The sequence below is a fragment of the Brachyhypopomus gauderio genome, unplaced genomic scaffold (genome assembly GCF_052324685.1).
Source record: "Brachyhypopomus gauderio isolate BG-103 unplaced genomic scaffold, BGAUD_0.2 sc614, whole genome shotgun sequence".
NCBI classification, from domain to species: domain Eukaryota; kingdom Metazoa; phylum Chordata; class Actinopteri; order Gymnotiformes; family Hypopomidae; genus Brachyhypopomus; species Brachyhypopomus gauderio.
The window spans coordinates 19155-39907 of NW_027507435.1; the positions used below are offsets into that span (position 1 = coordinate 19155).

General features: G+C 44.8%; 1 protein-coding gene and 3 pseudogenes across 1 annotated transcript; all 4 read right to left on the reverse strand.

The window, feature by feature from the left end:
- Positions 1-314: 314 nt before the first annotated feature.
- LOC143506992 (heat shock 70 kDa protein-like) lies at positions 315-2881 on the reverse strand (annotated as a pseudogene).
- A 3103-nt stretch (positions 2882-5984) lies between these two features.
- LOC143506991 (heat shock 70 kDa protein-like) lies at positions 5985-8528 on the reverse strand. The gene has a single exon (XM_076996500.1). The coding sequence runs from the start codon at positions 8199-8201 to the stop codon at positions 6273-6275; it is 1929 nt and encodes a 642-aa protein (XP_076852615.1). The 5' UTR covers positions 8202-8528; the 3' UTR covers positions 5985-6272.
- Positions 8529-12003: 3475 nt separating this feature from the next.
- LOC143506990 (heat shock 70 kDa protein-like) lies at positions 12004-14422 on the reverse strand (annotated as a pseudogene).
- Positions 14423-17556: 3134 nt separating this feature from the next.
- On the reverse strand, positions 17557-19749 carry LOC143506996 (heat shock 70 kDa protein-like; annotated as a pseudogene).
- Positions 19750-20753: the final 1004 nt, after the last annotated feature.

The window sequence follows — 20753 nt, forward strand, 5'->3', positions numbered from 1 at the left end:
AATTGGCCAGCAGGTGTGTGTAAAGGCTCGAGAATCTTACCAAGGAGAAATCAGCCTTTCACCTCATAACCCTGAGAAGGGTTTTGTTTCCTTACTTTTACATCTTATATGTTCATGATTATAAGATAAAATTACATTATGGACTGCCAATAACACAAAGGTAAGATGTTTTGTTCATAAAAGTTTATTAACAATAAATATAAAAATATCCATCCATCCATCCATCCAATAAATATAAAAATATTTTAGATCAATATTTACAACATACAGTAGGTGTAATTTCCTTTTTGTGCAAAGTTTCATTAGTAAAAACAGTTAAAATCTCACATGTTGACAGTACATTAACATTTTCAACCTTGTAGTACATTGAACAATGGCAAATAAAGTTATTTTGATCCATATGAATGAATCATCCGCATGCCATGAAGGAGCAACACTTTTCCAGATGGTAAACTAATTCTAAAAGAGCAATTTGAGTCCACATAAGAAGTCCATTTCTCTAATCGACCTCTTCAATCGTGGGCCCCTGGGCACTGGCCCCTGAGGCAGCACGGGCCTGGGCTCCACAGCCTCCAGCTGGCATGCCTCCCTGGTAGAGTTTGGTGATGATGGGGTTACACACCTTCTCCAGCTCCTTCAGCTGATGCTCATACTCCTCTTTTTCAGCCAGCTGGTTGTTCTCCAGCCACGAGATGGCCTGGTTGCACCTCTCCACGAGTTTCTTCTGGTCATCCTCACTGATCTTGCCTTTCATCTTCTCATCCTCTACACTGCTCTTCATGTTAAAGGCGTAGGACTCAAGGGCATTCTTAGCAGCAATCTTCTCTCTCTGGAGGTCGTCCTCTGCTTTATACTTGTCTGCTTCCTGCACCATCCTCTCAATCTCCTCCTTGCTCAGCCTGCCCTTATCATTGGTGATGGTGATTTTTATTCGCTTTGCCAGTGCTTTTGTCCACCGCAGACACATTCAGAATCCCATTGGCGTCAATGTCAAAAGTCACCTCAATCTGAGGAACTCCTCGAGGTGCAGGTGGGATGCCCGACAGCTCAAACTTCCCCAGCAGGTTGTTGTCTTTTGTCATGGCTCTCTCACCTTCAAACACTTGGATCAGAACGCCGGGCTGGTTGTCTGCGTATGTGCTGAAGGTCTGGGTCTGCTTGGTTGGGATGGTGGTGTTGCGTTTGATGAGTGCGGTCATGACTCCACCTGCTGTCTCAATGCCCAGGGACAGCGGGGCCACATCCAACAGCAACAGATCCTGGACATTTCCAGACGTGTCGCCCATTAAGATGGCAGCCTGAACAGCTGCACCGTAAGCCACTGCCTCATCTGGATTGATGCTCTTGTTCAGCTCTCTGCCATTGAAGAAATCCTGCAGAAGCTTCTGGATCTTGGGGATTCTCGTTGAACCTCCGACCAAGACAACGTCATGGATCTGGGACTTGTCCATTTTGGCATCTCTCAGGGCTTTCTCCACAGGCTCCAGTGTTCCCCTGAACAGGTCAGAGCACAGCTCCTCAAAGCGTGCTCTGGTAATAGAAGTGTAAAAGTCAGTGCCCTCGTACAGGGAGTCGATCTCAATGCTGGCCTGAGAGCTGGAGGACAGGGTTCTCTTGGCTCTCTCACAGGCTGTGCGCAGCCTCCTCAGTGCACGCTTGTTCTGGCTCATGTCCTTCTTGTGCTTCCTCTTAAACTCTTCCACAAAGTGGTTGACCAGGCGGTTGTCAAAGTCCTCCCCACCCAGGTGAGTGTCTCCTGCTGTGGCTTTCACCTCAAAGATGCCATCTTCAATAGTCAGGATGGACACATCGAACGTACCTCCTCCCAGGTCAAAGATCAGAACATTGCGCTCTCCTCGCTTGCCTTTTTGTCGAGGCCGTAGGCGATGGCTGCGGCTGTGGGCTCGTTGATGATCCTTAGGACGTTCAGCCCAGCGATCACACCGGCGTCTTTGGTGGCCTGCCTCTGAGAGTCGTTGAAGTAGGCAGGTACAGTAATAACGGCATCGGTTACCTTCTGACCCAGATAAGCCTCAGCAATTTCCTTCATTTTCACCAGTACCATGGAGGAGATCTCTTCAGGGTAAAAGGACTTCTTCTCTCCTTTGTACTCGACCTGAACCTTTGGCTTGCCTCCATCACTGATGACTTGGAAGGACCAGTGCTTCATGTCAGACTGCACGACCGGATCGTCGAACTTCCGGCCAATCAGCCTCTTGGCGTCAAACACCGTGTTGTTGGGGTTCATGGCCACTTGATTCTTTGCAGCATCTCCAATGAGCCTCTCTGTGTCTGTGAAGGCCACGTAGCTGGGTGTGGTCCTGTTGCCCTGGTCATTAGCAATGATCTCCACTTTTCCATGCTGAAACACCCCCACACAGGAGTAAGTGGTGCCCAGGTCAATCCCAATAGCAGCTCCTTTAGCAGATGGCATCTTGACTGTTTGTGGTCACTATCTACAATTACACATATGAAAACAATGGCATCAATTAAGACAAATGCATTGAAACTAGTTATAAAACATTAACAGTAAGTACTGTTTTAGAATCTACTTTCATTCACTAGGTATTTAACATCAGCAGGCTATTGCTTACTGCTATTTTAAAAGTGGTGTAGCACATAACATAGAAGTAAATAAAGTTATAACACATTAACAGTAAGTACTGTTTTAGAATTTACTTTCATTCACTAGGTATTTAACATCAGCAGGCTGTTCCTTACTGCTATTTTATAAAAGTGGCCCAGCACATAACATGGAAATGAATAAAATTAAAGGCACTTACATTCAAGAAGGTTCAGAATTATCTGAAGATTGCGCCACAGTTAAAGCCGTAGGTTTATTCCTCCTCGTTCGTGAGTTTATCACCGCTCCGTCAACGCTGTGCTTCCCACGAACTGCCGCTCGTGCTTTATATTGAAGTAGTCAACGCCCCCAGTCGCCTCGCGACGCTTCTGGAGATTTCTCCACGTTTGCGCGAGCTACCCAACCGGTAGCAGCCCGTCCAACAATACTGATGTGTATGAGAATGAATCAGTCCTTAAAGAAACCAATTCGCATATAAGCATACTGGAAGAGTTTTGGAAAGCTACAATTCCAATAAACAGGTAAAGAAGTGGTAACGTTTTTATTAATGGGATCCATATGCGAAAAGGGGAACAAGCAATATAATATAGCGTTCATATTTTACTTTTGAAAATTAGTTCAGCCTTCCTATCCAAAATTGTCTGTCTCTCACATTTAAAGACAACAAAATACGATATGTGGTTCAGTGAATCAGTTTAGAAAAAGTTTTCATTAAACCTGGATTTTTACATAGATTGGACAGATTTTACTTATATACGACAAGCTTAACCTAGAACATTCAGGAAAAAGCTAGAAAGGTCCTGAACCTCCCCCGTGCTCTCTCCGTAGAATGGTATGTTCTCGAGTCTGCGGTGGGAGGGCCGAATCAGCTTTATTCTAACTTGTTGGATTCGCACGAGCGTTGGAGAAACCGCTAGAAACGTCTGGAGGAGAATGATGGGCACTAGTGTTGCTGGGATATGTGTAAAATCAGATGGTTTATAACGTAGAAAAATGGAACGGGTGAAAACAGTGAGAGAACACTGTGGGTCATATTAAAGGGGAAACACATTCACACGGCACACCAAACAAAGGCACGTGGCCACGGGGGCGAGAAGGGTCCGTCTGCACTCCGCCCTTCGCCACGGCTCGCCCCCTCTCCGGTGAAGCTGAACCGTGGGGTCGTGCCGACAATCTCCTGTGCATGCAGTTCTGGAGATACACAAGCAGGATTGAATGGATTCTTATAGTTACATGTGGGTTGTTCAGTATAGCTACTATATTATAGTATAGCTCATTCTGTATGTTCCTGCTTTTGCTAGGTCAGCTGCTCCATAATACCGAGACTACGGAACTGTTATGAGTTGCTCCGGAGAAGGGGGAATGGTTTGTGTGTTGCACATAAATACACAGATTGTTGTACAGTTGGCTAACCAACAGACAGGCTTGTTTCTGGAAAGAATGAAAGCGGAAAAGATCAAATGTTTATAAGCGTAGTGGTCCTTCAGCTTATTCTTATACACCAGTATTCCACAATCTCCTAAAATTCTTCCAAAAAAAGCGCAGAAATCTGGTGCTACGTTAGCTAAGCTAGCTAATCTAGATAGCTTTGCTAGTCCCGTCAGATGTATGAGGCATCAGTTGTTCTCTGCATTTCTCATGGACACCCCAGAGAGTGTTAATGCTGATCCCGCTAGGTAGGGAAGGGAGCAGGGCAAACGGTAGCTACTTCTGTACATCTATCGTCCGGTCCATCCTCAAGTTATCCGTAAACATCTGGTTTGGTTTCACCACCTCACAAGAACGAGCCAAAGTCTAGCGCGCAATCAGGACAACGGAGGGGGTCATCAGTGCTTCAGGACATCTACAACAGCAGGGCGATTAAGCGGACTGGCAAAATGACAACCGACCCCTTTCATCCTGGAAACCCCCCTGTTCCAGCCACTAACGTCTTCTTCCCTCTGGTGGAATATTCATGGACATTTAAATCAGCACAACCAGATATGCGAACAGCTCCCCCAACCCCCCCTCCCCAGAGCTGTAGGGCTCATCAACCACAGTGGTCACTGCCCTTTAAACTTGAAACCTTAAACTAACCAAATAACTCCCGTTACTGTTGTACAGCAACTTCCCTGTAACTTATGCGTATTTGCACATCTGTATGAATGTAGCATTTTTTGCAAACGCTCATATTTTGTCATTTGTATGTAACAGTTTTTTATGAATGTGTCTACATGTTAAACATGCATATGTACAGATGTTCAGCTATTGGTTTCCATCCATGACTCTTTACTGTTCTTATTCTTTGATCTTGAGATTTGTCGTTTTATTTTCCCTTAGTTAAAATGCCTGTTAACAGTCTGTGTGCTTCTCACTTCTGTTTGGTAAGTAACATACTTGTTTGCACTCATCAAGACAAATTGCTTGTATGGGAAACAGTCTCGGTCTAAATAAAGTTTCTGATCTGAGCTGTCTGGCTGACTGAACTGTCACTGGTGCCAGTTGGGGGATTATTTATATGTCCTTAGGTAGCAGTAAGTACTGGTCACCAGTTGAGGAATCAAAGCAGATTTTGGTGAGCATGTTTCACTTGACATATAAGTAACTAAATAGATATGGAAAGCAATGATTAGTTTACGGAGGCATTGCTGGTTGTGAGCACATTATTGTGCTGATGAAAACGGTTAAGATCCAGTACAGAACAGCCCAGTGTTGAACTTTCCCTGATCATATAAGTTTTAGTTCAGTTGTGGATAAATGTCCAAGTCAGTCAGATGCTGGACACAGTAGACAGAACTCGTAGACGAACACTGACCTCTGCTGTCCACTCTGACAGCCTTTCAATAGTTCATTTTTGCCATTTATTTACTTTCTAGGACTGAAGCCCTCAAAAGTCACACACTGATGTATTAATTGATATGCAGCTTAAAGACAGCCATTGGCTAAAAGCAGCTGTAAAGAAGTGCAGTTTTGAAATGTAATGAACAAACTAAATCGCTTTTTGTAGCATTAGGAAGAATCCTTGGGAGGAGCAGAACTCCAAAGCAACCCTTCCTCCTTGGGACATGCTGCATAGCAGCATTAATAAAGCAACCAGTCAGAACAGATCATAACCTGGAAACATTTGTGCGGTTTTCTTTCTCTGACAGTTCTAGTATTTGGGAAGGCCCTTAAAGAGCAGAACTGTGCAGAGTAGCTAATCATGAAAGCACCAATTGGCCAGCAGGTGTGTGTAAAGGCTCGAGAATCTTACCAAGGAGAAATCAGCCTTTCACCTCATAACCCTGAGAAGGGTTTTGTTTCCTTACTTTTACATCTTATATGTTCATGATTATAAGATAAATTACATTATGGACTGCCAATAACACAAAGGTAAGATGTTTTGTTCATAAAAGTTTATTAACAATAAATATAAAATATCCATCCATCCATCCATCCAATAAATATAAAAATATTTTAGATCAATATTTACAACATACAGTAGGTGTAATTTCCTTTTTGTGCAAAGTTTCATTAGTAAAACAGTTAAAATCTCACATGTTGACAGTACATTAACATTTTCAACCTTGTAGTACATTGAACAATGGCAAATAAAGTTATTTTGATCCATATGAATGAATCATCCGCATGCCATGAAGGAGCAACACTTTTCCAGATGGTAAACTAATTCTAAAAGAGCAATTTGAGTCCACATAAGAAGTCCATTTCTCTAATCGACCTCTTCAATCGTGGGCCCCTGGGCACTGGCCCCTGAGGCAGCACGGGCCTGGGCTCCACAGCCTCCAGCTGGCATGCCTCCCTGGTAGAGTTTGGTGATGATGGGGTTACACACCTTCTCCAGCTCCTTCAGCTGATGCTCATACTCCTCTTTTTCAGCCAGCTGGTTGTTCTCCAGCCACGAGATGGCCTGGTTGCACCTCTCCACGAGTTTCTTCTGGTCATCCTCACTGATCTTGCCTTTCATCTTCTCATCCTCTACACTGCTCTTCATGTTAAAGGCGTAGGACTCAAGGGCATTCTTAGCAGCAATCTTCTCTCTCTGGAGGTCGTCCTCTGCTTTATACTTGTCTGCTTCCTGCACCATCCTCTCAATCTCCTCCTTGCTCAGCCTGCCCTTATCATTGGTGATGGTGATTTTATTCGCTTTGCCAGTGCTTTTGTCCACCGCAGACACATTCAGAATCCCATTGGCGTCAATGTCAAAAGTCACCTCAATCTGAGGAACTCCTCGAGGTGCAGGTGGGATGCCCGACAGCTCAAACTTCCCCAGCAGGTTGTTGTCTTTTGTCATGGCTCTCTCACCTTCAAACACTTGGATCAGAACGCCGGGCTGGTTGTCTGCGTATGTGCTGAAGGTCTGGGTCTGCTTGGTTGGGATGGTGGTGTTGCGTTTGATGAGTGCGGTCATGACTCCACCTGCTGTCTCAATGCCCAGGGACAGCGGGGCCACATCCAACAGCAACAGATCCTGGACATTTCCAGACGTGTCGCCCATTAAGATGGCAGCCTGAACAGCTGCACCGTAAGCCACTGCCTCATCTGGATTGATGCTCTTGTTCAGCTCTCTGCCATTGAAGAAATCCTGCAGAAGCTTCTGGATCTTGGGGATTCTCGTTGAACCTCCGACCAAGACAACGTCATGGATCTGGGACTTGTCCATTTTGGCATCTCTCAGGGCTTTCTCCACAGGCTCCAGTGTTCCCCTGAACAGGTCAGAGCACAGCTCCTCAAAGCGTGCTCTGGTAATAGAAGTGTAAAAGTCAGTGCCCTCGTACAGGGAGTCGATCTCAATGCTGGCCTGAGAGCTGGAGGACAGGGTTCTCTTGGCTCTCTCACAGGCTGTGCGCAGCCTCCTCAGTGCACGCTTGTTCTGGCTCATGTCCTTCTTGTGCTTCCTCTTAAACTCTTCCACAAAGTGGTTGACCAGGCGGTTGTCAAAGTCCTCCCCACCCAGGTTGAGTGCTGCTGTGGCTTTCACCTCAAAGATGCCATCTTCAATAGTCAGGATGGACACATCGAACGTACCTCCTCCCAGGTCAAAGATCAGAACATTGCGCTCTCCTCGCTTGCCTTTGTCGAGGCCGTAGGCGATGGCTGCGGCTGTGGGCTCGTTGATGATCCTTAGGACGTTCAGCCCAGCGATCACACCGGCGTCTTTGGTGGCCTGCCTCTGAGAGTCGTTGAAGTAGGCAGGTACAGTAATAACGGCATCGGTTACCTTCTGACCCAGATAAGCCTCAGCAATTTCCTTCATTTTCACCAGTACCATGGAGGAGATCTCTTCAGGGTAAAATGACTTCTTCTCTCCTTTGTACTCGACCTGAACCTTTGGCTTGCCTCCATCACTGATGACTTGGAAGGACCAGTGCTTCATGTCAGACTGCACGACCGGATCGTCGAACTTCCGGCCAATCAGCCTCTTGGCGTCAAACACCGTGTTGTTGGGGTTCATGGCCACTTGATTCTTTGCAGCATCTCCAATGAGCCTCTCTGTGTCTGTGAAGGCCACGTAGCTGGGTGTGGTCCTGTTGCCCTGGTCATTAGCAATGATCTCCACTTTTCCATGCTGAAACACCCCCACACAGGAGTAAGTGGTGCCCAGGTCAATCCCAATAGCAGCTCCTTTAGCAGATGGCATCTTGACTGTTTGTGGTCACTATCTACAATTACACATATGAAAACAATGGCATCAATTAAGACAAATGCATTGAAACTAGTTATAAAACATTAACAGTAAGTACTGTTTTAGAATCTACTTTCATTCACTAGGTATTTAACATCAGCAGGCTATTGCTTACTGCTATTTTAAAAGTGGTGTAGCACATAACATAGAAGTAAATAAAGTTATAACACATTAACAGTAAGTACTGTTTTAGAATTTACTTTCATTCACTAGGTATTTAACATCAGCAGGCTGTTCCTTACTGCTATTTTATAAAAGTGGCCCAGCACATAACATGGAAATGAATAAAATTAAAGGCACTTACATTCAAGAAGGTTCAGAATTATCTGAAGATTGCGCCACAGTTAAAGCCCGTAGGTTTATTCCTCCTCGTTCGTGAGTTTATCACCGCTCCGTCAACGCTGTGCTTCCCACGAACTGCCGCTCGTGCTTTATATTGAAGTAGTCAACGCCCCCAGTCGCCTCGCGACGCTTCTGGAGATTTCTCCACGTTTGCGCGAGCTACCCAACCGGTAGCAGCCCGTCCAACAATACTGATGTGTATGAGAATGAATCAGTCCTTAAAGAAACCAATTCGCATATAAGCATACTGGAAGAGTTTTGGAAAGCTACAATTCCAATAAACAGGTAAAGAAGTGGTAACGTTTTTATTAATGGGATCCATATGCGAAAAGGGGAACAAGCATATATATATAGGTTCATATTTTACTTTTGAAAATTAGTTCAGCCTTCCTATCCAAAATTGTCTGTCTCTCACATTTAAGACAACAAAATACGATATGTGGTTCAGTGAATCAGTTTAGAAAAAGTTTTCATTAAACCTGGATTTTTACATAGATTGGACAGATTTTACTTATATACGACAAGCTTAACCTAGAACATTCAGGAAAAAGCTAGAAAGGTCCTGAACCTCCCCCGTGCTCTCTCCGTAGAATGGTATGTTCTCGAGTCTGCGGTGGGAGGGCCGAATCAGCTTTATTCTAACTTGTTGGATTCGCACGAGCGTTGGAGAAACCGCTAGAAACGTCTGGAGGAGAATGATGGGCACTAGTGTTGCTGGGATATGTGTAAAATCAGATGGTTTATAACGTAGAAAAATGGAACGGGTGAAAACAGTGAGAGAACACTGTGGGTCATATTAAAGGGGAAACACATTCACACGGCACACCAAACAAAGGCACGTGGCCACGGGGGCGAGAAGGGTCCGTCTGCACTCCGCCCTTCGCCACGGCTCGCCCCCTCTCCGGTGAAGCTGAACCGTGGGGTCGTGCCGACAATCTCCTGTGCATGCAGTTCTGGAGATACACAAGCAGGATTGAATGGATTCTTATAGTTACATGTGGGTTGTTCAGTATAGCTACTATATTATAGTATAGCTCATTCTGTATGTTCCTGCTTTTGCTAGGTCAGCTGCTCCATAATACCGAGACTACGGAACTGTTATGAGTTGCTCCGGAGAAGGGGGGAATGGTTTGTGTGTTGCACATAAATACACAGATTGTTGTACAGTTGGCTAACCAACAGACAGGCTTGTTTCTGGAAAGAATGAAGCGGAAAAGATCAAATGTTTATAAGCGTAGTGGTCCTTCAGCTTATTCTTATACACCAGTATTCCACAATCTCCTAAAATTCTTCCAAAAAAGCGCAGAAATCTGGTGCTACGTTAGCTAAGCTAGCTAATCTAGATAGCTTTGCTAGTCCCGTCAGATGTATGAGGCATCAGTTGTTCTCTGCATTTCTCATGGACACCCCAGAGAGTGTTAATGCTGATCCCGCTAGGTAGGGAAGGGAGCAGGGCAAACGGTAGCTACTTCTGTACATCTATCGTCCGGTCCATCCTCAAGTTATCCGTAAACATCTGGTTTGGTTTCACCACCTCACAAGAACGAGCCAAAGTCTAGCGCGCAATCAGGACAACGGAGGGGGTCATCAGTGCTTCAGGACATCTACAACAGCAGGGCGATTAAGCGGACTGGCAAAATGACAACCGACCCCTTTCATCCTGGAAACCCCCCTGTTCCAGCCACTAACGTCTTCTTCCCTCTGGTGGAATATTCATGGACATTTAAATCAGCACAACCAGATATGCGAACAGCTCCCCCAACCCCCCCTCCCCAGAGCTGTAGGGCTCATCAACCACAGTGGTCACTGCCCTTTAAACTTGAAACCTTAAACTAACCAAATAACTCCCGTTACTGTTGTACAGCAACTTCCCTGTAACTTATGCGTATTTGCACATCTGTATGAATGTAGCATTTTTTGCAAACGCTCATATTTTGTCATTTGTATGTAACAGTTTTTTTATGAATGTGTCTACATGTTAAACATGCATATGTACAGATGTTCAGCTATTGGTTTCCATCCATGACTCTTTACTGTTCTTATTCTTTGATCTTGAGATTTGTCGTTTTATTTTCCCTTAGTTAAAATGCCTGTTAACAGTCTGTGTGCTTCTCACTTCTGTTTGGTAAGTAACATACTTGTTTGCACTCATCAAGGACAAATTGCTTGTATGGGAAACAGTCTCGGTCTAAATAAAGTTTCTGATCTGAGCTGTCTGGCTGACTGAACTGTCACTGGTGCCAGTTGGGGGATTATTTATATGTCCTTAGGTAGCAGTAAGTACTGGTCACCAGTTGAGGAATCAAAGCAGATTTTGGTGAGCATGTTTCACTTGACATATAAGTAACTAAATAGATATGGAAAGCAATGATTAGTTTACGGAGGCATTGCTGGTTGTGAGCACATTATGTGCTGATGAAAACGGTTAAGATCCAGTACAGAACAGCCCAGTGTTGAACTTTCCCTGATCATATAAGTTTTAGTTCAGTTGTGGATAAATGTCCAAGTCAGTCAGATGCTGCACAGTAGACAGAACTCGTAGACGAACACTGACCTCTGCTGTCCACTCTGACAGCCTTTCAATAGTTCATTTTTGCCATTTATTTACTTTCTAGGACTGAAGCCCTCAAAAGTCACACACTGATGTATTAATTGATATGCAGCTTAAAGACAGCCATTGGCTAAAAGCAGCTGTAAAGAAGTGCAGTTTTGAATGTAATGAACAAACTAAATCGCTTTTTGTAGCATTAGGAAGAATCCTTGGGAGGAGCAGAACTCCAAAGCAACCCTTCCTCCTTGGGACATGCTGCATAGCAGCATTAATAAAGCAACCAGTCAGAACAGATCATAACCTGGAAACATTTGTGCGGTTTTTCTTTCTCTGACAGTTCTAGTATTTGGGAAGGCCCTTAAAGAGCAGAACTGTGCAGAGTAGCTAATCATGAAAGCACCAATTGGCCAGCAGGTGTGTGTAAAGGCTCGAGAATCTTACCAAGGAGAAATCAGCCTTTCACCTCATAACCCTGAGAAGGGTTTTGTTTCCTTACTTTTACATCTTATATGTTCATGATTATAAGATAAATTACATTATGGACTGCCAATAACACAAAGGTAAGATGTTTTGTTCATAAAAGTTTATTAACAATAAATATAAAAATATCCATCCATCCATCCATCCATCCAATAAATATAAAAATATTTTAGATCAATATTTACAACATACAGTAGGTTGTAATTTCCTTTTTGTGCAAAGTTTCATTAGTAAAACAGTTAAAATCTCACATGTTGACAGTACATTAACATTTTCAACCTTGTAGTACATTGAACAATGGCAAATAAAGTTATTTTGATCCATATGAATGAATCATCCGCATGCCATGAAGGAGCAACACTTTTCCAGATGGTAAAACTAATTCTAAAAGAGCAATTTGAGTCCACATAAGAAGTCCATTTCTCTAATCGACCTCTTCAATCGTGGCCCCTGGGCACTGGCCCCTGAGGCAGCACGGGCCTGGGCTCCACAGCCTCCAGCTGGCATGCCTCCCTGGTAGAGTTTGGTGATGATGGGGTTACACACCTTCTCCAGCTCCTTCAGCTGATGCTCATACTCCTCTTTTTCAGCCAGCTGGTTGTTCTCCAGCCACGAGATGGCCTGGTTGCACCTCTCCACGAGTTTCTTCTGGTCATCCTCACTGATCTTGCCTTTCATCTTCTCATCCTCTACACTGCTCTTCATGTTAAAGGCGTAGGACTCAAGGGCATTCTTAGCAGCAATCTTCTCTCTCTGGAGGTCGTCCTCTGCTTTATACTTGTCTGCTTCCTGCACCATCCTCCAATCTCCTCCTTGCTCAGCCTGCCCTTATCATTGGTGATGGTGATTTTATTCGCTTTGCCAGTGCTTTTGTCCACCGCAGACACATTCAGAATCCCATTGGCGTCAATGTCAAAAGTCACCTCAATCTGAGGAACTCCTCGAGGTGCAGGTGGGATGCCCGACAGCTCAAACTTCCCAGCAGGTTGTTGTCTTTTGTCATGGCTCTCTCACCTTCAAACACTTGGATCAGAACGCCGGGCTGGTTGTCTGCGTATGCTGAAGGTCTGGGTCTGCTTGGTTGGGATGGTGGTGTTGCGTTTGATGAGTGCGGTCATGACTCCACCTGCTGTCTCAATGCCCAGGGACAGCGGGGCCACATCCAACAGCAACAGATCCTGGACATTTCCAGACGTGTCGCCCATTAAGATGGCAGCCTGAACAGCTGCACCGTAAGCCACTGCCTCATCTGGATTGATGCTCTTGTTCAGCTCTCTGCCATTGAAGAAATCCTGCAGAAGCTTCTGGATCTTGGGGATTCTCGTTGAACCTCCGACCAAGACAACGTCATGGATCTGGGACTTGTCCATTTTGGCATCTCTCAGGGCTTTCTCCACAGGCTCCAGTGTTCCCCTGAACAGGTCAGAGCACAGCTCCTCAAAGCGTGCTCTGGTAATAGAAGTGTAAAAGTCAGTGCCCTCGTACAGGGAGTCGATCTCAATGCTGGCCTGAGAGCTGGAGGACAGGGTTCTCTTGGCTCTCTCACAGGCTGTGCGCAGCCTCCTCAGTGCACGCTTGTTCTGGCTCATGTCCTTCTTGTGCTTCCTCTTAAACTCTTCCACAAAGTGGTTGACCAGGCGGTTGTCAAAGTCCTCCCCACCCAGGTGAGTGTCTCCTGCTGTGGCTTTCACCTCAAAGATGCCATCTTCAATAGTCAGGATGGACACATCGAACGTACCTCCTCCCAGGTCAAAGATCAGAACATTGCGCTCTCCTCGCTTGCCTTTGTCGAGGCCGTAGGCGATGGCTGCGGCTGTGGGCTCGTTGATGATCCTTAGGACGTTCAGCCCAGCGATCACACCGGCGTCTTTGGTGGCCTGCCTCTGAGAGTCGTTGAAGTAGGCAGGTACAGTAATAACGGCATCGGTTACCTTCTGACCCAGATAAGCCTCAGCAATTTCCTTCATTTTCACCAGTACCATGGAGGAGATCTCTTCAGGGTAAAATGACTTCTTCTCTCCTTTGTACTCGACCTGAACCTTTGGCTTGCCTCCATCACTGATGACTTGGAAGGACCAGTGCTTCATGTCAGACTGCACGACCGGATCGTCGAACTTCCGGCCAATCAGCCTCTTGGCGTCAAACACCGTGTTGTTGGGGTTCATGGCCACTTGATTCTTTGCAGCATCTCCAATGAGCCTCTCTGTGTCTGTGAAGGCCACGTAGCTGGGTGTGGTCCTGTTGCCCTGGTCATTAGCAATGATCTCCACTTTTCCATGCTGAAACACCCCCACACAGGAGTAAGTGGTGCCCAGGTCAATCCCAATAGCAGCTCCTTTAGCAGATGGCATCTTGACTGTTTGTGGTCACTATCTACAATTACACATATGAAAACAATGGCATCAATTAAGACAAATGCATTGAAACTAGTTATAAAACATTAACAGTAAGTACTGTTTTAGAATCTACTTTCATTCACTAGGTATTTAACATCAGCAGGCTATTGCTTACTGCTATTTTAAAAGTGGTGTAGCACATAACATAGAAGTAAATAAAGTTATAACACATTAACAGTAAGTACTGTTTTAGAATTTACTTTCATTCACTAGGTATTTAACATCAGCAGGCTGTTCCTTACTGCTATTTTATAAAAGTGGCCCAGCACATAACATGGAAATGAATAAAATTAAAGGCACTTACATTCAAGAAGGTTCAGAATTATCTGAAGATTGCGCCACAGTTAAAGCCGTAGGTTTATTCCTCCTCGTTCGTGAGTTTATCACCGCTCCGTCAACGCTGTGCTTCCCACGAACTGCCGCTCGTGCTTTATATTGAAGTAGTCAACGCCCCCAGTCGCCTCGCGACGCTTCTGGAGATTTCTCCACGTTTGCGCGAGCTACCCAACCGGTAGCAGCCCGTCCAACAATACTGATGTGTATGAGAATGAATCAGTCCTTAAAGAAACCAATTCGCATATAAGCATACTGGAAGAGTTTTGGAAAAGCTACAATTCCAATAAACAGGTAAAGAAGTGGTAACGTTTTTATTAATGGGATCCATATGCGAAAAGGGGAACAAGCATATATATATAGGTTCATATTTTACTTTTGAAAATTAGTTCAGCCTTCCTATCCAAAATTGTCTGTCTCTCACATTTAAAGACAACAAAATACGATATGTGGTTCAGTGAATCAGTTTAGAAAAAGTTTTCATTAAACCTGGATTTTTACATAGATTGGACAGATTTTACTTATATACGACAAGCTTAACCTAGAACATTCAGGAAAAAGCTAGAAAGGTCCTGAACCTCCCCCGTGCTCTCTCCGTAGAATGGTATGTTCTCGAGTCTGCGGTGGGAGGGCCGAATCAGCTTTATTCTAACTTGTTGGATTCGCACGAGCGTTGGAGAAACCGCTAGAAACGTCTGGAGGAGAATGATGGGCACTAGTGTTGCTGGGATATGTGTAAAATCAGATGGTTTATAACGTAGAAAAATGGAACGGGTGAAAACAGTGAGAGAACACTGTGGGTCATATTAAAGGGGAAACACATTCACACGGCACACCAAACAAAGGCACGTGGCCACGGGGGCGAGAAGGGTCCGTCTGCACTCCGCCCTTCGCCACGGCTCGCCCCCTCTCCGGTGAAGCTGAACCGTGGGGTCGTGCCGACAATCTCCTGTGCATGCAGTTCTGGAGATACACAAGCAGGATTGAATGGATTCTTATAGTTACATGTGGGTTGTTCAGTATAGCTACTATATTATAGTATAGCTCATTCTGTATGTTCCTGCTTTTGCTAGGTCAGCTGCTCCATAATACCGAGACTACGGAACTGTTATGAGTTGCTCCGGAGAAGGGGGAATGGTTTGTGTGTTGCACATAAATACACAGATTGTTGTACAGTTGGCTAACCAACAGACAGGCTTGTTTCTGGAAAGAATGAAAGCGGAAAAGATCAAATGTTTATAAGCGTAGTGGTCCTTCAGCTTATTCTTATACACCAGTATTCCACAATCTCCTAAAATTCTTCCAAAAAAGCGCAGAAATCTGGTGCTACGTTAGCTAAGCTAGCTAATCTAGATAGCTTTGCTAGTCCGTCAGATGTATGAGGCATCAGTTGTTCTCTGCATTTCTCATGGACACCCCAGAGAGTGTTAATGCTGATCCCGCTAGGTAGGGAAGGGAGCAGGGCAAACGGTAGCTACTTCTGTACATCTATCGTCCGGTCCATCCTCAAGTTATCCGTAAACATCTGGTTTGGTTTCACACCTCACAAGAACGAGCCAAAGTCTAGCGCGCAATCAGGACAACGGAGGGGGTCATCAGTGCTTCAGGACATCTACAACAGCAGGGCGATTAAGCGGACTGGCAAAATGACAACCGACCCCTTTCATCCTGGAAACCCCCCTGTTCCAGCCACTAACGTCTTCTTCCCTCTGGTGGAATATTCATGGACATTTAAATCAGCACAACCAGATATGCGAACAGCTCCCCCAACCCCCCCCCCTCCCCAGAGCTGTAGGGCTCATCAACCACAGTGGTCACTGCCCTTTAAACTTGAAACCTTAAACTAACCAAATAACTCCGTTACTGTTGTACAGCAACTTCCCTGTAACTTATGCGTATTTGCACATCTGTATGAATGTAGCATTTTTGCAAACGCTCATATTTTGTCATTTGTATGTAACAGTTTTTTATGAATGTGTCTACATGTTAAACATGCATATGTACAGATGTTCAGCTATTGGTTTCCATCCATGACTCTTTACTGTTCTTATTCTTTGATCTTGAGATTTGTCGTTTATTTTCCCTTAGTTAAAATGCCTGTTAACAGTCTGTGTGCTTCCTCACTTCTGTTTGGTAAGTAACATACTTGTTTGCACTCATCAAGACAAATTGCTTGTATGGGAAACAGTCTCGGTCTAAATAAAGTTTCTGATCTGAGCTGTCCTGGCTGACTGAACTGTCACTTGGTGCCAGTTGGGGGATTATTTATATGTCCTTAGGTAGCAGTAAGTACTGGTCACCAGTTGAGGAATCAAAGCAGATTTTGGTGAGCATGTTTCACTTGACATATAAGTAACTAAATAGATATGGAAAGCAATGATTAGTTTACGGAGGCATTGCTGGTTGTGAGCACATTATTGTGCTGATGAAAACGGTTAAGATCCAGTACAGAACAGCCCAGTGTTGAACTTTCCCTGATCATATAAGTTTTAGTTCAGTTGTGGATAAATGTCCAAGTCAGTCAGATGCTGGACACAGTAGACAGAACTCGTAGACGAACACTGACCTCTGCTGTCCACTCTGACAGCCTTTCAATAGTTCATTTTTGCCATTTATTTACTTTCTAGGACTGAAGCCCTCAAAAGTCACACACTGATGTATTAATTGATATGCAGCCTTAAAGACAGCCATTGGCTAAAAGCAGCTGTAAAGAAGTGCAGTTTTGAAATGTAATGAACAAACTAAATCGCTTTTTGTAGCATTAGGAAGAATCCTTGGGAGGAGCAGAACTCCAAAGCAACCCCTTCCTCCTTGGGACATGCTGCATAGCAGCATTAATAAAGCAACCAGTCAGAACAGATCATAACCTGGAAACATTTGTGCGGTTTTCTTTCTCTGACAGTTCTAGTATTTGGGAAGGCCCTTAAAGAGCAGAACTGTGCAGAGTAGCTAATCATGAAAGCACCAATTGGCCAGCAGGTGTGTGTAAAGGCTCGAGAATCTTACCAAGGAGAAATCAGCCTTTCACCTCATAACCCTGAGAAGGGTTTTGTTTCCTTACTTTTACATCTTATATGTTCATGATTATAAGATAAATTACATTATGGACTGCCAATAACACAAAGGTAAGATGTTTTGTTCATAAAAGTTTATTAACAATAAATATAAAAATATCCATCCATCCATCCATCCAATAAATAATAAAAATATTTTAGATCAATATTTACAACATACAGTAGGTGTAATTTCCTTTTTGTGCAAAGTTTCATTAGTAAAACAGTTAAAATCTCACATGTTGACAGTACATTAACATTTTCAACCTTGTAGTACATTGAACAATGGCAAATAAAGTTATTTTGATCCATATGAATGAATCATCCGCATGCCATGAAGGAGCAACACTTTTCCAGATGGTAAACTAATTCTAAAAGAGCAATTTGAGTCCACATAAGAAGTCCATTTCTCTAATCGACCTCTTCAATCGTGGGCCCCTGGGCACTGGCCCCCTGAGGCAGCACGGGCCTGGGCTCCACAGCCTCCAGCTGGCATGCCTCCCTGGTAGAGTTTGGTGATGATGGGGTTACACACCTTCTCCAGCTCCTTCAGCTGATGCTCATACTCCTCTTTTTCAGCCAGCTGGTTGTTCTCCAGCCACGAGATGCCTGGTTTGCACCTCTCCACGAGTTTCTTCTGGTCATCCTCACTGATCTTGCCTTTCATCTTCTCATCCTCTACACTGCTCTTCATGTTAAAGGCGTAGGACTCAAGGGCATTCTTAGCAGCAATCTTCTCTCTCTGGAGGTCGTCCTCTGCTTTATACTTGTCTGCTTCCTGCACCATCCTCTCAATCTCCTCCTTGCTCAGCCTGCCCTTATCATTGGTGATGGTGATTTTATCGCTTTGCCAGTGCTTTTGTCCACCGCAGACACATTCAGAATCCCATTGGCGTCAATGTCAAAAGTCACCTCAATCTGAGGAACTCCTCGAGGTGCAGGTGGGATGCCCGACAGCTCAAACTTCCCCAGCAGGTTGTTGTCTTTTGTCATGGCTCTCTCACCTTCAAACACTTGGATCAGAACGCCGGGCTGGTTGTCTGCGTATGTGCTGAAGGTCTGGGTCTGCTTGGTTGGGATGGTGGTGTTGCGTTTGATGAGTGCGGTCATGACTCCACCTGCTGTCTCAATGCCCAGGGACAGCGGGGGCCACATCCAACAGCAACAGATCCTGGACATTTCCAGACGTGTCGCCCATTAAGATGGCAGCCTGAACAGCTGCACCGTAAGCCACTGCCTCATCTGGATTGATGCTCTTGTTCAGCTCTCTGCCATTGAAGAAATCCTGCAGAAGCTTCTGGGATCTTGGGGATTCTCGTTGAACCTCTCCGACCAAGACAACGTCATGGATCTGGGACTTGTCCATTTTGGCATCTCTCAGGGCTTTCTCCACAGGCTCCAGTGTTCCCCTGAACAGGTCAGAGCACAGCTCCTCAAAGCGTTGCTCTGGTAATAGAAGTGTAAAAGTCAGTGCCCTCGTACAGGGAGTCGATCTCAATGCTGGCCTGAGAGCTGGAGGACAGGGTTCTCTTGGCTCTCTCACAGGCTGTGCGCAGCCTCCTCAGTGCACGCTTGTTCTGGCTCATGTCCTTCTTGTGCTTCCTCTTAAACTCTTCCACAAAGTGGTTGACCAGGCGGTTGTCAAAGTCCTCCCCACCCAGGTGAGTGTCTCCTGCTGTGGCTTTCACCTCAAAGATGCCATCTTCAATAGTCAGGATGGACACATCGAACGTACCTCCTCCCAGGTCAAAGATCAGAACATTGCGCTCTCCTCGCTTGCCTTTGTCGAGGCCGTAGGCGATGGCTGCGGCTGTGGGCTCGTTGATGATCCTTAGGACGTTCAGCCAGCGATCACACCGGCGTCTTTGGTGGCCTGCCTCTGAGAGTCGGTTGAAGTAGGCAGTACAGTAATAACGGCATCGGTTACCTTCTGACCCAGATAAGCCTCAGCAATTTCCTTCATTTTCACCAGTACCATGGAGGAGATCTCTTCAGGGTAAAAGGACTTCTTCTCTCCTTTGTACTTCGACCTGAACCTTTGGCTTGCCTCCATCACTGATGACTTGGAAGGACCAGTGCTTCATGTCAGACTGCACCGACCGGATCGTCGAACTTCCGGCCAATCAGCCTCTTGGCGTCAAACACCGTGTTGTTGGGGTTCATGGCCACTTGATTCTTTGCAGCATCTCCAATGAGCCTCTCTGTGTCTGTGAAGGCCACGTAGCTGGGTGTGGTCCTGTTGCCCTGGTCATTAGCAATGATCTCCACTTTTCCATGCTGAAACACCCCCACACAGGAGTAAGTGGTGCCCAGGTCAATCCAATAGCAGCTCCTTTAGCAGATGGCATCTGACTGTTTGTGGTCACTATCTACAATTACACATATGAAAACAATGGCATCAATTAAGACAAATGCATTGAAACTAGTTATAAAACATTAACAGTAAGTACTGTTTTAGAATCTACTTTCATTCACTAGGTATTTAACATCAGCAGGCTATTGCTTACTGCTATTTTAAAAGTGGTGTAGCACATAACATAGAAGTAAATAAAGTTATAACACATTAACAGTAAGTACTGTTTTAGAATTTACTTTCATTCACTAGGTATTTAACATCAGCAGGCTGTTCCTTACTGCTATTTTATAAAAGTGGCCCAGCACATAACATGGAAATGAATAAAATTAAAGGCACTTACATTCAAGAAGGTTCAGAATTATCTGAAGATTGCGCCACAGTTAAAGCCGTAGGTTTATTCCTCCTCGTTCGTGAGTTTATCACCGCTCCGTCAACGCTGTGCTTCCCACGAACTGCCGCTCGTGCTTTATATTGAAGTAGTCAACGCCCCCAGTCGCCTCGCGACGCTTCTGGAGATTTCTCCACGTTTGCGCGAGCTACCCAACCGGTAGCAGCCCGTCCAACAATACTGATGTGTATGAGAATGAATCAGTCCTTAAAGAAACCAATTCGCATATAAGCATACTGAAGAGTTTTGGAAAGCTACAATTCCAATAAACAGGTAAAGAAGTGGTAACGTTTTTATTAATGGGATCCATATGCGAAAAGGGGAACAAGCATATATATATAGGTTCATATTTTACTTTTGAAAATTAGTTCAGCCTTCCTATCCAAAATTGTCTGTCTCTCACATTTAAAGACAACAAATACGATATGTGGTTCAGTGAATCAGTTTAGAAAAAGTTTTCATTAAACCTGGATTTTTACATAGATTGGACAGATTTTACTTATATACGACAAGCTTAACCTAGAACATTCAGGAAAAAGCTAGAAAGGTCCTGAACCTCCCCCGTGCTCTCTCCGTAGAATGTATGTTCTCGAGTCTGCGGTGGGAGG

Excerpts from the sequence above, each read along its gene's own strand:
- LOC143506991 (XM_076996500.1), bottom strand. The coding sequence starts at position 8,201 with ATGCCATCTGCTAAAGGAGCTGCTATTGGGATTGACCTGGGCACCACT.